This window comes from Anopheles coluzzii, chromosome 3 (assembly GCF_943734685.1).
Source record: "Anopheles coluzzii chromosome 3, AcolN3, whole genome shotgun sequence".
Classification (NCBI taxonomy): domain Eukaryota; kingdom Metazoa; phylum Arthropoda; class Insecta; order Diptera; family Culicidae; genus Anopheles; species Anopheles coluzzii.
In genome coordinates this window covers 42,310,166-42,327,011 of record NC_064671.1, presented here as the reverse complement: position 1 = coordinate 42,327,011, position 16,846 = coordinate 42,310,166, and the positions used below count along the sequence as shown (strand labels likewise).

The following is a 16,846-nucleotide window of genomic DNA, read 5'->3' as shown; positions in this document are numbered from 1 at the left end:
CGATTTGTTCCTCTCAATTTCCTTCTAAATGTGTATTTGCCCGTAGCATCGGTAAGGGCGTGTCGGTTAAAGGGGACTGGCAGAATGTGTGAACCACACCCTCCAGACGATTCTCATTTACAGCAACGATGACACTAATGTTGCTTTATGAGTGTGTTTTGGGTGAATGGATATGGCTGCGTAGGGGAAGGGCGAATATCTTTCGGTTTGGGGACATTGTATTTTGCTGTTGTTGTTATTATTGCTATCGGTTTGATGTCAAGTCAAGTCAATTGAATCAAACGGCTAGACTGCAATGAAGAACATCCTGAAAAAGTGTTGTCAACATGGTTATAAATATGAACGGTTGTAATGTAAGCAGTGACAAATGCACGATAACATAAAGCAAAGAGAGCTCGCGTTTGGATGATTGTTGGGTGCCCTACGAGTACCTTTGGTTATGGAACCACATTTCCATGTTACGATCATGGAGCAAGTTAGCATGAAATCCAGCGACGTGCAAATATTGTCCAAATACTTCACAGCACCTGTATCGGCCTGTGTACAGGACCATAAGAATCCTTCCCTGTTAGATCAATGGATTCAAAAGGTTGAATCGATAGTTCGCCAACGCTTCGGTAAGCTAGATTCACGCCAGAGCTCACCGTTTTGTCTCTGATTTATGTAACACGTTTGTACATGCCACTAGTAATAAATGTGCTCCACTCGCACCATCGGGCAAATAAATAGGAAAGTGCTTTTAATCCCAAAATAAAACGCAATGATAGAAGGATTGCAATACTCCCGTTTACACATTCCCTCGGCGGTATGCACAATACCTGAATACGACCAACAAAAGTGACAAAAAACAAGCATGTTTCCCCGTGTTTTGAAACCGGGTACGCAGTTCGGCTATGCGGTTAGAAAATAAAAACAAACAGCACCCATGCCCCACTGGCCAGCTTTGCGGGATTGTATATGGAAAAATAAAAAATTGGCTGAGCAAAAAAGCTACTGTTCTTGTTGCCTTGTAGCTCTCATTCACTCTTTCTACTCCATCATCATCATCACCATCGTCGTCGTCCTCACCGATGTCGACAGGAAAGCTTAAGCTCGATTCGCCCTGGCAACCCACCGTTTGTGGTTACTGTGTCGGAGTTTTATGTTGACAAGCCTGCACAAAATGCCAATAGAATTGGCAACATGCGATTTTTTTCGTTCTGTAAGTTACAGAGTTTTATAAGCTGCAGAGTTTTGGAGAACCAGGAAAACAAACCAAAAGGGCAATTTTTACTACGTGCCCTGTGTCATTTATATTTTACGACAGTATCGCCAACATCCCGAACGCGGTTGCCCTTTTATTTTCTCTCTCTCTCTCTCTCTCTCTCTCTCCCTCTCTCTCTCGCTCTCTCTATCTCTCTTTCCCTGTTCATAGATCAACGCGTGAATTGGCTTCGAGTAGGATTTTATTTCCATACCGCGGCCTAAAAGGGTTCGCTGTGGATTGATTGTATCTTTTCGGTGTTTTTAGTTATTGCAACGCCGTTGCGTTTTACTGTCCAATAGCGTATTGCGTAAATTGATTGCGTTTTCAAAAGAATGTGCATGTCTTTGTGATTATTTTTGCGCTAGTTTTGCTGCTGACAGATTCTATTACACGCTTAGCAAACTGGCGATTACAAATTTTGTGGTTGAATAGAGAAATCAGGCACATTGAATGTACAGAAAAAAGGCTCTCGACGAACTGGAATTGGCTTTTGTTACTGCTAAAATCCGATCACGATGGCATGGAAAGGTTATTACGGTTTCTGTTCTCGTCGTGCAACGATACAGCTTCCTGCCAGGTGAACGAGGCTGTAATCCCGACACAAACCCACAAACCTCAGTACGTAGGGGATGCGATGGTAGTAAAATTATAAACCCATCATGATGTGTCATCGTGACACGGTGTCATCGAGCCGTGGAGGAGCCGGCTGGAGAGTAGAACGGCCTAAACAAACGGCGCTTGCCGGAGCACGAGACCCTCCCCCGGGGCATCTGTTGAGCCGCAACTAGCACTGGAGCAGTGGGAAATCTAACCAGGTTTTCCCCAAAACCTAACATCATTAATCTCGAGTGCGGATCGTACGCTCAGCGGCACAAGCTTTCCAGTTAGCTGGAACTGACGATGTAGGTTTTTGCCAGCTAACAAAAGAATTATTCGACACAAAACTCCCCTGATACCCGTACCCGCAAGACCGTCAAATCTCTTTCCTGAGGAAATACAGAGTGCGTATGTATGTGTGTGTCTGTGTTTGTTTGTATGTGTGTTTATGCTGTGGTGATTGTGAAGTATGTACAAATCGGATTCACCGTCAATAAAACGTGCACACGTCACGCCACACCTGTTTGCAGGGCGACACCACATCACCCTGTCGTCGGTTCGTTGAATCTTTCTAATCTGTCAACCTCATCGGTTAAAACCCGCACGATTATTAATTAATAACTAATCACGTGCCCTCATCCACTTTCAAACGTGTTTTCTCGTATCATCGTACGGAGAGATAAAAGGGCGTAAGGGCTTACTTCCTTAATGAATAAAATTCACCTGTCGCACGAAACCGCATCCGGGTGGACCGGCAGGAACCGTTCCGGATGGGTGGAGTTATTTACAGTGGGAGAGGAAAAAGGGAAATTACTTCATCCGTCCGTTCACCATCCTAGAGTCCCGGTTCAGTACGCTTTCTTAGGATGCTCTTCGGTGTGAAGGGTTTCGCGGTGGAGCCGCTGCTCGTCGGTACGCTCGCAGGCTGTACGTCGGCACATTGCGATATGCTGCTGATGGTGACGGTTCGCGTTACTGGCCCATCGGTGACGGATAGTGAGTCCCGCGAACCGCCAGCATTGCTGGCGGGGAGCTCGATCAGCGCGACGGTTTCGGCGACCGTATCGGGCGTGCTGGACGGCAGCAGTCCATCCGCACCGATACGGATCGCTGGCTCCGTTCGTTAATCGAATCGTTCGATGCTGGCAGGGGCCAGCTTGCCGGGTGGTGGTGGCGGGGGTGGGATGCACATTTCGTCGATCGTGCAGACACGCTCGTTGTACGGGAACTTGAAGTTGATCTCGCTGCCCGTCGTTATGACCGGCGTTTCGCCGTTCTTCTCGAGGATTGTGTCTAGAGAGGCGGGGGAGATGATTAAGAACGTTAATCAACTTTATCCTGTTGTTTGTGATAGCAAATCTTATGACCGGAGTGCGTCGAATGACAAGATCATGAAAAGAAAATATCTCTGAATAAGAATCTATAATTTGTTAAAATAAATCAAGAATCAAGAAAGAAAAAAACTAATAAAATACAAGCGTATCTCACTATAGCACGACACATTAGTGATGTGCTCTCTGCAGCGCATCCACGACTCTGATCTGACTCCGGATATGGGTTTTAGTACAATTCCAGCTCCGGGAATCTCGGAATCACTAAGTCTGCCCGGACTCGGATTTATCCGGAGTCGGAATCGACGGAAGTCGGAGTCCTTCTGAAGTTGGCAGGAGTAGTCCGGAGTCGGGCGGAGTCAGAGTCGCTCGGAGTTGAAGTCAGTCAAAACCATTACATTTCGTGGTGTTTCTTTCTTCCTTCGCTTTACACATGCACTTCTTAAACGGGTCTTTCTTTCTAAGAATAGCCACCAGAGAAACCAGGAGTAGAAGATGAAATGCTTGAACACAGTGTCTCCCGTCGACTCTGGACGGCCCCAACTCGAGTCGATTTCGACTTCGGGCGACTCCGTTCGACTCCGGGCAATTCTGTACGTCTCCAGACGACTCTGAGTACTTCCGGACGGACAATTTCATACGATTCTGGATAATGCAGGCCCCGGATAATTTTCCGGAGCCGGTTCCAAAATTTTCGGAGTCAGGTCGAAGTTGATTCCGCATTTTACCCATCACTAGTACACATAACCCACGCTTTGATCAAATTGACATGTTTTGCGGTATATCATTTTGATCCTACCATTTTAGCTGAATCTTTCTACAGCAATGAACAATTTACCATAAAATTACTTCCTGGAAATGGAAAATTGAAGCGTACGAAACGGAAACCCTCCCCACGGAGCTAGTATAATTTTCTGCCCGACTACTTAACTATCGTATCACTCACTGCCTGCTGGTAAGTCCCCCTAAGTTCATACCCATTTCTGCGTCATGCCCCCACTTACCTCGTTTATCCTCGTGCGTGTAATAGCGCGCCCGGTGCCTCGAGAGACAGAGCGCCGTGGACACGACGATGATGGCGAGTATGATGAATATTATCAGTCCACAGGCAGCCAGTATGCTAACACTGCCCGCTAGAAGATGGAAAAGGGGTGGCGGAGGGGGGGGGAGAAGGGGGAGAAAAAAGGAACATTAAAGCATATGTAAAAGCTATCGCAAGAGATTGGGAAACCATCCCTGCCACAGTGCACGGTGGATGCACCCTTACCTTGCTCGAGAAAGTTGTGCGACGTGCTGGCGGCATCATGATCCTCGTCCACAATTACCTCCATGCAATCCTCCACCCCGTCCTGGTGGAGGCCATCGATGCGCACCTCGCGTAATCGTTCAGGTAGGAAGCATCGGGGAAGTTCCTGCCAGCGAAGGCCTTCTTTGAGCTGGAAAAAGTGGGACGGAAAGGGAAGCCAGGTATTATAGATGGTTAGTGCACTTCAGTGCACAGGAGGCGAGAGTGAGACCGGATTTAAGTGCTAGCTGTCAGTCAATGTATGTGTATGCTCCAGTATGGCGAGAAGAGTATGATGCGCTAATCCGAGTCTCGTTTTGTTGGAGAAGATAATCCACCCGCCCTGAGATAGTTCATCCATAAATGTTACCTACCTTTTTTGTTTGCGTTATGAGCGGTCCCATGTGACACCAGTCGCATATCAGTGGGTTATTTTCCAGCTTGACGTCGCCGATCCGGGCTAGCTGGGTTGCGTACCGTTCCGGGATGCCGTTTAGCTGATTCCGGGAGAGGTCCAAAAACTGAGCAAAAGATAGATGGATGGGAAGAAATAGAAAGAATTGGTTCAGAATGTGAGGCGCTACCTATTACATGCGCTCGAAGCAGTTGACAGTGAAGATGTACAGCATCGAGTGGCTTCTCGTGTCAGATTTTCATGGCAACTCGCTGTTGGTTGAAATGAGCTTGACAGGTTGCACTGGATGCGATGCAATCGTCGAATCGGTTTGCGCGATCATAGCCGAGCTGACAGGTTTAGAAATTGGCCCGTACGTTGAGTTGAATGGATTTCTTTGAACTGAACCTTGCTCACTGCAAAAGGGATTTCAGTTTTCCATTCCATTGATTGTAAACACATACACAAGGTTAGATCGTTTGAAATGCATTTTTACGGCCGGATTAGTCTTATTTTTGGTGAAACAGATTTTACACGAAATTTTTTTCACCCGCTCTCACTTGATCCTTGACACGGGGAAGGAATTCAAATGCAGTACCTTCGTTTCGTGCTTTCGGTGAAGTTCGATTTTTGAAACGTGTTTATTTCTCCAAGGTACAGGCTTTGACTCAAAAAAGAAACGCTTCTAGAGCAAAGTGCTTGGCATCTCGAAAAGCTCAAAAAGCAATTTCTTTACCACCGCGTGTGACTACTGCTCTCCCTGCAATGCACAGTGAATGCCGTGAATCGCATTACCACCTGAAAGTGGCACTTTCGAGTGAAACACGACTTGCCGTCGTGCATGCCGAAATGCAGTACCGATGTTTATCTTGTGGTGTATGTGGTATGCGCCCGCTACACTGCAAGGTATAAATCAAACATTTCATTTTGCAGGCGAGATATTTATTTAGCCTTTTTCGCTTTCTCTCCAGCGCTCTTGTTTCGATAAAGCTCGTTTTTCACAGTGTATGTATGCCTATTTACCCTGCAAAATTGGTTTGCCCGGCGGTAGCAGACGCTGGTTGGCTTCCTAATTCCTGTACCACAAACCGCAGCATATGAAGCTGAGCTGTTTTTCCTCCCTGTTTTCACAGTGCATGGGACAATGGGAAGGGGGAAAAATAATACACAAAATAAATGCAATAACACAATTCCTTTCGGTAAATCATAACATCTACCGACACAATAGGTCGGCTGATTGAGAAGCTGGTAGCTGGATTTGGGCAAACCACGTGTCTTGGAAGAGCATGCACCGGTGTAATCAAGCGATGGGAGGCGCAGAAAGAGAAAACGAATCAAATACTAGTTTAGATTTCGGTTTCTTTCATTCGCTAGCTTTCCTGACGCTCATGTGCTTTTTTCGTGAGATTTCGGTACGATTTAGTACTATAAGCCAGTGATGCACTTTGAAAGCAAACCAGAGGGTGGTTCGGCCAATAAAGGGTGAAGCCATAAACATGCTCAAATTGTGTATTTTCTTAATAAACTGTTTCAATTTATATTTTTGGTTTTGGAATTAGTAAAAAACCTCCTTAACGATTTTAGATAGCTTTACGTGAAATAAGCTAGGTAAAGCATTAAATGTATAAATGAAATTGTGAATGTAGTTACAGTCAATTTTCTCTTATTTTAGTGCCAACGGAACTCTCAAATAAGAGGGAAATTCAAATTACAGTGTTAGGAAGTGAATAGACGCGTTTCAACGAAACGATTTCTGATTGTAAACTCCTGTCATTCGGCGTCAAGGGTTTGGCGAATCTTATTCGTGCAATTTTTGCCATCCACCCCAGGCTGGATGGCACGAATCTATGCCTGTAAGCTTTAGGCAGATGCAAAGAAAACTGTTTCTTTTGTTATTGAAACCTAGTTTTGTGATCCCTGCGCATGGGAGAACAATCGTTTAAAGGTTATTAATTATTTTCATACGGTAACAAAACAAATGTTAATGTTCGAACGTTAATAAAATCGCCATTTTCGGATCCACAGAAGAATCGTGTCATGAAAATGCAAAACTATTTACGAATCTGTTTTGAGAGTGAAAGGGGAAAGATTGGCCATCAAACAATCATTCCGTGGCATTTCATACAAACTAGACAGAGACAGAACATTTATTATGCAGCCTTGACTGTTGCTTCAATAAAAACTACAAGCACGATTGCAAATTGGAGCATACATCATTCCATAAACATGGCAACACTCAATACAAAAAAGAGGGACACAAATTTCAAAGGTTTTCCAAGCAAGAGGAACAAAAATGTACTGGAAATGAATGGACTGTCAAAATGTTTAAACAAGAGGGTAAAATACCACTGTTTTCATTAGAAAAATAACATTATTCGGGACTTTCAAGTCATCTTAGATTGATTGTGCCAATTTTAAGGGGTACGAATTTTGAATGAAGCACCCTGTGAAAGCCCAGAACCGCGAATATTGGTTGATAGCTCATACTCAAGCACCACAAGCTGCTATACTTCCGTTTCGTTCAATCGGATGGTACACACAAAAGCATGTGCCGTGTGGGAAGTTGTCTGTAAATGGGCGCTATGAAGGGTGGTGTAAATTTGCTGTTCGAGATACGATCCATTCATTTTTTGTATCATGCATCTGTACATCGTGGAGTCGTGTTTTGCATGCAATGGCACTGTTCACAGCACAGATTGCACTGTTACCGTTCGAAACAGTCGGAAAAGAAAATTGATCTGTGGGTAGAAAACATCGCCAGTAGATGGAGGAACTGAATCACTCATCGTCCGTGGAAGCGCTCCTTTTGCGTAGTGCAGGTATTTTATCATTGTGAATGATATGTAGTAGTTGCGAAGGATATACAATTACCCTTGTTAATGTTGAAGCACAATCTTGAAATGCACTTGCAAAAAGGAAATGGAAAGAAATGAGCCTTTTCTATAAATCTCATGCAAGGGCTAGCCATCATTATTGAAAAATGAATATTCATGAACAGTATCGGAACATTTGTATGGAAGCAGAAGCATGTTTTCTACCCTGTCCATAGAGTAACACTTACCTCCAGCTGGTTCAGCGGTTCGATGATTTGCAACGTGAAGTTATCGATATGATTTCCGGACAGATTGAGTGCGCTAAGGTGCCGAAATGGACTGAACAGGTTCAGTGGTAGTGTGCCCATATCGGCCACCATCAGGCCGGTGATGTTTTTTATAACCTGCGAATACAAAGGATAGCAAAAAAAAAAGATTAGGTTCATATGTGGAATGCCTACTGGTGCATATATTTGCACATTTCGTATCGTAAGCATCCTGCTCAAAGGTAAGGTCTGTTTATAGATCCTCGATCCTCGAGAGCATCTCCGAGCTTGAATGATTGATTGCGGATAATGTTTCTTATAGTGTACCACACCATTCCCAACGTACATTTATCGTATCTTCCATTTCGCCCAGATCCAGCTGTATATTGCCGCTAATGTTGAGCGTCTGCAGGTTGCGAAGTGGCCGAAAGCAGACCGGCTCAATGTGGGACAGCTTGTTGTACGATGCATCCAGAAAGGTAAGGTTGGCAAGATTCTCGAACGCTCGGTCAGCAATCTTGGCCAACCGGTTGCGGGAAATGTCTGTGGTTGAAAAGAAAAAGGGTAAATATTGGTAAATTTATTAGACACATCAAAAAGGGCCCGTTCCGCATAAGCCCACACTGCCATTAGGGTAATTTTTGAGCGTTTTTGATCGTTGAGCTCTTTTCACTTACCCAACAGTGTTAGTCCTTTCTGGTGTATGAATAATTCATCGATGATCACCGACAGCTGGTTGCCGTCGAGGCGCAGTGTTTGCAGATGCCGCAGGTCTTTGAATTCTTCTTTGTCAAGAAATTTGATCTGCAAATTGTTGCGTAATGGAATGAATGAGTTTGGAAAGTTCAGCCAAGTGGTAAATGTATTTTGCACATACCTGGTTCTGTCCCAGATCCAGCTCCGTCAGATGGGATAGGATATTGTATATTTGGGGATTGATGTTGGACAGGCGACATCCTCGCACTCGTAGTATTTTTAAATCCTGAAAAATAAGGATTACAAATATATGTTTATTTTTCCCAGATTATGTTAAGATTTTAGCTATACGGTTTAATCATACCTGTACATCTTTGAACACTTCCGGTGGCAGATCGTCGATGGAATTGTAGCTAAGGTCCAGATGTTTTAGCTTGGCGAGATGCAGAAACAACCGTTGATTGAACTCGGTAATGGAATTGTCTATCAAGTGTAGAGTTTTAAGCTCCTATGACAACAAAAGAAAGGTTTTTAGCTTCCATAGCAAACGTAAACTATACGCAGAAATCCAACTTGCCTTCAAATGAGCAAACGTTCCACTAGCGATATTGTCCAGCCGGTTGCGCGATAGATCCAGCTCGATCAAATTATCCTGCCCGCGGAAGTTCTCCATCGCCAGCTGGGTAATGTTGTTGCGCGACAGATCAATCGTCTTCAGCCGCACCAAGCCCCAGAACGACCGATCGCCAACCGAAGGTACGTTTGCATCGATGATGCGTAATATTTCCAGCTTTTTGAAGTACTGGAACTGTGGTCCCACGTTGATTGGATGGCGCGTGTTCGAGATGACAAGCACCTCGATGTCCGGTTCGAAGGAGGGCAATGGAGGATTTATCCACTCCACTGAAGAAGAATGGTAAGGGTGAAAAGAAAAGCGAGGATTTCGGTGTTGATTGTTTGTGAGTGATAATGTTCACTGGCTAAGTAATTAAATTAAACTCGTTTGTTTTCATGTACGGATGCGATATGATTAATTTGAAATATAACTATTCCTGATGGAGAAACATGTCCGACAAAGAGCCCCAAACATTCAATGCTTTCTATACAGTTCCACCGTGTGCTGACTGAGAGAAAACTTCAAAGCCACAGCGTTCCCTTACAGGCATTTCTGGGTGGTAAATGATAATGCAATCGGCAGTATTATTGCACACATACGAACAATGCCGAACAAATCCAACTATCTGTGCGTTGATTTCGAACGTTCTCAGATATGTATCTAGAAGAAAACTTCCTGCCTGAGGGTAGATTCATTTATTGAGTGTGCCTGCGCCATTATTGTCAGCAGCATTAGATCATTATCATCGCACAAAGGCAAGTGTGTCTGCTTTTCACTGTTGCATTTTCTAGTTCCCTTTAGGCAATGTGTGCCTGACCGTGCGCTAACGAAGTGTTTATTCGATTAACATACCTTTGTTGCAGACGGTCCGGAACCGTCCCTTCAGGTCAAGATCACAGTGGCAATCGTCGGGACACTTTCTGGCGTAGGCTGGTATCGTTCCAAAGAGCAGGACGGTCAGCACGAGGAGTAGTGCTGACCCATGGGTGGATATGTTGAAATTCATTATGGTTCTGTGGAAAATCAAGATCAAGAAGAATCCGATGAGATTTTGAAAAGAAGAGCAAGGTAGAAAGCAAAAGAAACACATATTGACAATGGAAGCTTAGTGTGAATGGAAGACAAATCTATTCATCAGCAGATATGATCATAGAAGGGGTTGTTTTGTTTGATTGAATTGTTTAGAATTTAATAACAATTTTCTTGGAATTTCTTTACGAATGATTTGCAGTTGTATGGATAACATGCCGCATTGTATGTACAACTTATTAACTGTTGGTTTTATTTCAATTTCCTCTTGATTGACTTGATCGTTACAATATTTAATTGTAGAGTAATTGAGTATTTGTTTCATGACAACTATCAATGAACAGCATTTCGTTTTATGCTTTTGAAAAAAAAAATAAACAAAAACAGAAAAATCAACTATTTATATTCATCTGATTCATCTGATTAAATTCGAACAAATATTACCAATTCACTATCGTTACAGAGGTTTTCAAGTCATTTTCATTCGAATCAGCACATAGTTATTCACCTTATTCAAGATATTTTTCAACAGTTGTAAAATGGTTTATTTGTTTCAAAATGAGATTTTAGTTTCAATACATGATATTCAACACATAACAAAGAACTGTCAAACTCAATCCAGCTTGAGTCGTGTTGAAAATCATGCTGTAGAAATTAAACAAAATATTGTGATGCGAATAAAATGTCTGATCGATGTGAATAAAAATTTTGCATGTTGTGAATAACTATGTTTACATTCGAATGTGACTTGGAGAACCCTGTATTTTCTTTCCAGCGGAAAATAAAAAAATACAAACAGACAAAAATCAGCAAAAGCTTCTGGACACAATCCCTCAAGGGAAAACAAGGGAAGTCGTGAGCCATAAATTGGGTCAAAAAATTTATGAACCGCTCCACAGTAAATCACTCCAGCGTAAACTTCACCGTGTGTGAAGATTCATAACCGACAACACGCAGTGCAGTCGGTTGAACCCCGTACATCCTAAACAACATGCAATCGAATGTAAACAGAAACGCACGCACAGTGCGAACCATAAATCGATGACTATTAATGTCACGTTTTATTACGGAGTGAACCAAGCGGGGACAAAAAGCTGTACACGGGCATGGTGCTGTTGTAAGGGTGAGAGTGAGGGAGCGAAAAAAGAGAGAAAGAGAGAGAGATAGAGAGAGAGAGAGAGAGAGAAAGAGAGATAGAGAGAGAGAGAGAGAGAAAATAAGTTTCCCTAAGCTCAAGCACAAATCGATGGGTGCGCCTGGTCGATCACCGTTGCGCTTGGTAGGGTAGGAAACTATAACCTAAACTGCCAACCGACATTAACTTCCACAGGCAAGGTTGAGCATTCAATTGGGATCGGCTGTTGTGTCGCATTAAAGCAGTGTTGCAGAAATGGGGAAATAAATAAAATCGAACGAACACGTGGGGCTTTCCCTTACTACTTCGAGGAAGGATTGTAGGGCGGTCATTTTAGTAGTGCAGGTATTATTTTTCAAACACATTTTAGGTTTTCTTCAGATCCTTCTATATGAATGAAATGTGTCGAAATGGTACAAAAAAAAGCTTCCTACATTCTAACCAAGCGTAACCGCTCTCATATTTCATTGTCCTTTTTGGTCAATAAGGTACCCCTAATACTTTCCCAGGACATAAGTTATACCATGGTTTGTTGATTCTGCCCGGAACAAAACTCCTTTATCCCTCCTTTTCGCTAGTCCCCGTATTTAGACGTTCCAGTTTCCGGTGAACCTTGCCTTCTGGTTAGGATTTTACAAAGCAAAGAAACACTTGCCTGCGGTGAACAGAAGTTGTGCGGTGTTGTGTTGTTGCTTCTTCACTTTCAGCTTTGTGAAAATATTTACCATCGTCAAGGAAGCACCGCTCAACAAGTCAACCCAAAGGTTCAATGGAGCATTAAAAAAAACGGGAAAAGCAATAGTCACAATGTTAGAGGCTCTCTTTCTTTCGCTTTCTCTCTTCGCTCACGGCATCGTATGAGTCGCTTATCGGATTTAATGTCCGCAACTTTTTCCAACGAACGGTAGAAGTAACAAATCTGAGTTCGAATTGGAAAAGCGATCGAATTTACTTTGACAATACTGGTTTCTCCCTTTTTTCAGGCCGATTCAAAAAAACCCATCTTCTTTTGATTTTTTTTACCATAAACTCACGATGATGCGCTGTCGGAACATAAATTAGAGCTTGAGTTTGATTTATATCGGTTTATTTAGCAGAAAGCTTCACGCTTTCTGGTTATTTTTGGTGGCCGACACACCTGTTTTAGGGATGTTTTTATTTATTCTTATTATTATTTGGAAGGAATAGTCTGACCGAAGATCGAAGATAAGTCCTTCCTGCCAGCCGAAAAGGTGGAAGTTATTCGACCGTTTACAGTTTGCTAAAAATTCGCTGTCACCCACCCCAGAGTGGTATTTTTACATCGAGATGCACCTTTTTAGGAACTTTTTGGGCCGTCGGGGCAGGGTTGGAATTGGAATGGATTTAGATTTAGATTGATTTATTTACAGCTCAATGATTGGTATTGAATGTGTCAATATTTGCAATCGTTTCGGATGAATTTGGCGCCAATTTCGCGCCAATGCACAGTGGGCAACGGCCATACAAACGCCGGGATGAAAATCAATTCCTCGTGCTATTGCAGTTTTTCTTCATTCAATACCATTGCTCTTACTATACAGGGCAGTCCTACACTAAAATCGTCAAGAGAGCAAAAAAAAACCTTCATAAGTATCGCTCACAACATTACATTATTGTGTAGTCCTTAACCACATCAACAATTATTGTTACGAATTTAAACAAGGGCGGAATAAGTTCCTTACTAAAAACGATATTTTAAGTATTACGCGCTAAAAAAGCCGAGTTTTTCATGGTTAGTTTTGAAAAGAGCTGATTCCTATCTTACGATCTTTTTCAAACTGTTTTTCTCGGTTCAGCTTTGTTTATTATGCCTCTTTGTTTCAAATGCCCGTTTATGACTAGTAGTTCGATACTTGTGGTGTATGGCTCATACAACAACACGTCAAAATCGCTCGCGCTATTTTCAAGAAAATGCTCAATAATTTTCGGGGTCGCGGATGGTCGCAGCTAATTTCAACGTCAAAACGTAGGAAAAATGTTGACCTTTCCTATGATGTACGACTCACGAGTGAAATCGAGTCGAATCATAAAAAAATCACTCTCCAAAATGAAAATATCCAAAAATTCGGCAGTGACGTTTGGTTTTCAATCATTATTGAACTTTAAAAACAAGTTTTTGCAAAATATTCAGACATAACATCAAAGTATGACAAAAAACCTTTCCAATGACACATAAATTATCAAAATCTAACCATCATATACTAAAATATTATGGTTTATGTTCGGTCAAAAAATAGCTCAAATTTGGGACAAAAAACACAAAGTTTACACTTTGATGGCCTATATCTCAGTAAGTTTAAGATAAAAACGTGAAATATTTTGGTTTCAACTAAGTTTAAGTATCTATTTTAAGAAAATGATTATGGTGTTAACCTGCGATGAAGTTGGTTTTTCGATTTTTATACAGGCGTTTGCCCAATGTGCAATGGTGGGCTGATAAAATGATGCGCTCGACTGGGAAGCATCAATAGAGAAAGCGATCGATGGGCAACTACTACGCTTGATTTCATCATTCATATCTCTTATGTTAGTTCAGCACTGGAATTGAAGCCCAACATAGAGATAAGTAAACGAAAGATACAGTATCGGACATTAAGATAGGACCCTTTTTTTTCAATGCACCGTGCACTTGTTTTGCCACGTTACTCGTGTTTGTGTGTGTGTATGTGTGTATGTGTGTGTATGTGTGTGTGTGAGTGTGTGTGTGTGTGTATGTGTGTGTGTGTGTGTGTGTGTGTGTGTGTGTGCATGTGTGTGTGTGTAGTAGTAGAAAGTGAGTGTGCTTTTTAATGTGTATTTGCAAGTGCGCGGGTTTGTGTCTGAAAAACATAGCTTGCCATGATGTCATATTGCGTTGAAATTATTCTTATTATGTGTGTTATCATGTGAAACATTGTGCGTTTACACTTGGATAAAAACTAAAGTTTGCATCGACAGCAGCCCTTGTTCCTCGGACGAAAACGCAGGTGTGCTGTTTCATGAATGTGAATGCGACACCGGTGCGAAATGGACACACGCACAATAGCAATGAACTCGGCATTCTCTCACAGGTGTTTCTCCAGTGCACGCCATTGAAAGGCCTTCGTGCATCTCTGCGTTGCACGTTGTGTGCGAATGGTAAACTTTGTGCGTGCATTGAGCTGGCGCGCAGTTGTTCTTTTCAATGGGCGTTTTGTTTCATGAGCGCGGCAGTATTCTGTTCTCGATTTTGAAGGGAAGACGCTTACTCGCGTACTCGTTGATAGTTGTTATCCATGCGATGTTTTCGCTGCTCGACAACGATGTAATTCATCGCGTATAGAAGTAGAACGCAGGCAGAGCACGGGATCAGCCGTGTCCAAGTTTTTAACCAGCGCGTTCTTGACGGTCCAAGCAAGCAATGTTAGTAACAATGGGTCGAGGTAAACGTTGTACCGATTATCAGCGCCATATGTAAAAGCGAATGGCTGCTGCTGGCATTAAGCGCAAAAGGATCGAGTTCGTAATGGAACGATCGCGCACTTTTGTGGCAAACGCGCTTCGGACAACCGAAACGTGCTTAGACAACTGAAACGCGCTTGGACAACCGAAACGCGCAAGTCAACCGGTCGTCCTCAGAAGACCACGGCGAAAGAAGACCGTAACATTGTTAATATATCGAAAACACACTGATCGCGAGGGCGGTGGTCCTGCTTATCACACCAAAAACCTAACCCAAAACACAAAAAAGCTACTTACAAATCTATCCGAAACGACCTACTTGTGAAACAAACACACACATCAATACACATTCAAACATACATCCACACACACACACACATGCACACACACATACACACACACATACACACACATACACACACACACACAAACACAAACACATACAAACCACACATAAACTTGGCCCAACGGGTGCACGATGCGTTAAAAACCCAATGCCCTATCTTTCTGTCCGATACTGTATAATGAAATTAAATCAATAGGTTGATACTCATAATATAAAGGAACATATCCGTTAAATTATTAGTTTTCTGACCAAAAAAAAAAAAATAATAATAAAACAACAGATACAAAACAAACCATATGTGTGGTATACAAATGAAACTAAAAACAATTAATTTGCCGTTCTGGACATTTATGGAACAAATCGATCAATGGATTAAAATTATGAGATAATGAGAAATAACATTAATGATCACTTTAATTGTCAAAATATTCATCTTTAAAGGTTATTTTATCATTATTTTGCATAATATTTTATGTAAATTATGTAATCAATCCGGCTAAAATAACAGTTGCAAATTGGAACCTAACAAAATGAGCAATCTATATTTATTCTTAAAGCTATCTCTTAAATCCGCAGTACATCGTCCGACTGTACACTAAATATGCTTCATTTCATTTGGCTTCATTCGCCCATTTGAGCCATCGGTTCCATTCGAGCCACAAAGAAAACAAACCAGCAAAGCAGCTGTGTGTCTTGAAGCCAAAATTTGCCAGCGAAAGCACAGCAGTATGAAGTTCATTCGGATGATGTTCCGTAACAGAATTAAACGTGCTGCTGTTGCTGATGCTACTAGCCAGTCTTTGCCTGTGTCACGTTACCCAGACGCCCGGCATGTTTTTATCGTGATGTTGAGTGATAAAAGTGAGCAAGAGGGAAAGAAAATCGTAGTCACACTACATAGAGCGAGAAGTTTCTTTTTGCTAGCACATTGCAAAGGGAGGATCACGTCAGTCCCCCTTTAAGTAGCCAGAGCAGTATTATGGGAAGGATTATGAAATCGCGGGACTGCGGTATGAGGCTACCGGAGCGGTTCGGAGACTAGGAGTGCCATGTCGTGACAACCGAATGAGCTGCAAACTATGGGTGTTATCGAAGAAAAAGATTTGATTATTTGCACAAGCTTAAGATTGTGTACAACTGACAGCTGTTGCTGTTGTATCGAGAATCTGTGCGCACTGTGAGAGGAGAGCAGTGTTAAGGGTAGGAAAAAGGACCATTATTGGTACATGTTGTAGTGAAACAGATTTTTTGCAGGCTCTATGGTCAGGAAAAGTAAAAATTGGTACTGTTTTCTTTGCCTATCTAGGATCTGTTGTGTGCATGATTAGCTGAAGAAGATTGACTCACGGCACGAAGCACAGTGTGGCAAACTAAAGCTAGCGTTTTTTGTTATAAAGTGGGAAATAAAACCATATAAAAGCTTTCTACGTTTATTTTTATGTAATGAGTACACAAAAAGCTTATAAAATAACATGTTTAATTTAATATTACATCTTGAAAACTAGTTAGAGTTACAAAAGTGTGCGTGTACAATGCATGAAGCAAAAACCTAACGCTCTCGCTATCGTGTGGAATTCATTCTCGTGCTATTTCTATTTAGCCATTTTGATGCTTTTTTACATATGACAGCTATGGGGTTGAGATTGGTCAA

General features: G+C 42.2%; 1 protein-coding gene across 3 annotated transcripts in view; it reads right to left on the bottom strand.

Annotated features, from left to right (window-relative positions):
* Positions 1-1,401: 1,401 nt before the first annotated feature.
* Positions 1,402-16,846, bottom strand: part of LOC120957487 (leucine-rich repeat-containing protein 15) — a 166,826-nt gene continuing 151,381 nt past the window's right edge. For all 3 annotated transcript variants that reach the window (XM_049608119.1, XM_049608120.1, XM_040379709.2), the window contains 11 exons: positions 10,097-10,257; positions 9,206-9,531; positions 8,993-9,136; positions 8,810-8,914; positions 8,610-8,736; positions 8,279-8,475; positions 7,915-8,070; positions 4,834-4,980; positions 4,442-4,610; positions 4,179-4,307; positions 1,402-3,136 (listed from right to left, as the gene is read on the bottom strand). In XM_049608119.1, coding sequence (XP_049464076.1) covers positions 2,967-3,136; positions 4,179-4,307; positions 4,442-4,610; positions 4,834-4,980; positions 7,915-8,070; positions 8,279-8,475; positions 8,610-8,736; positions 8,810-8,914; positions 8,993-9,136; positions 9,206-9,531; positions 10,097-10,250 — 1,824 coding nt within the window. In that variant the 5' untranslated portion in view covers positions 10,251-10,257 and the 3' untranslated portion in view covers positions 1,402-2,966. The remainder of the gene's footprint in view (positions 3,137-4,178; positions 4,308-4,441; positions 4,611-4,833; positions 4,981-7,914; positions 8,071-8,278; positions 8,476-8,609; positions 8,737-8,809; positions 8,915-8,992; positions 9,137-9,205; positions 9,532-10,096; positions 10,258-16,846) is intronic.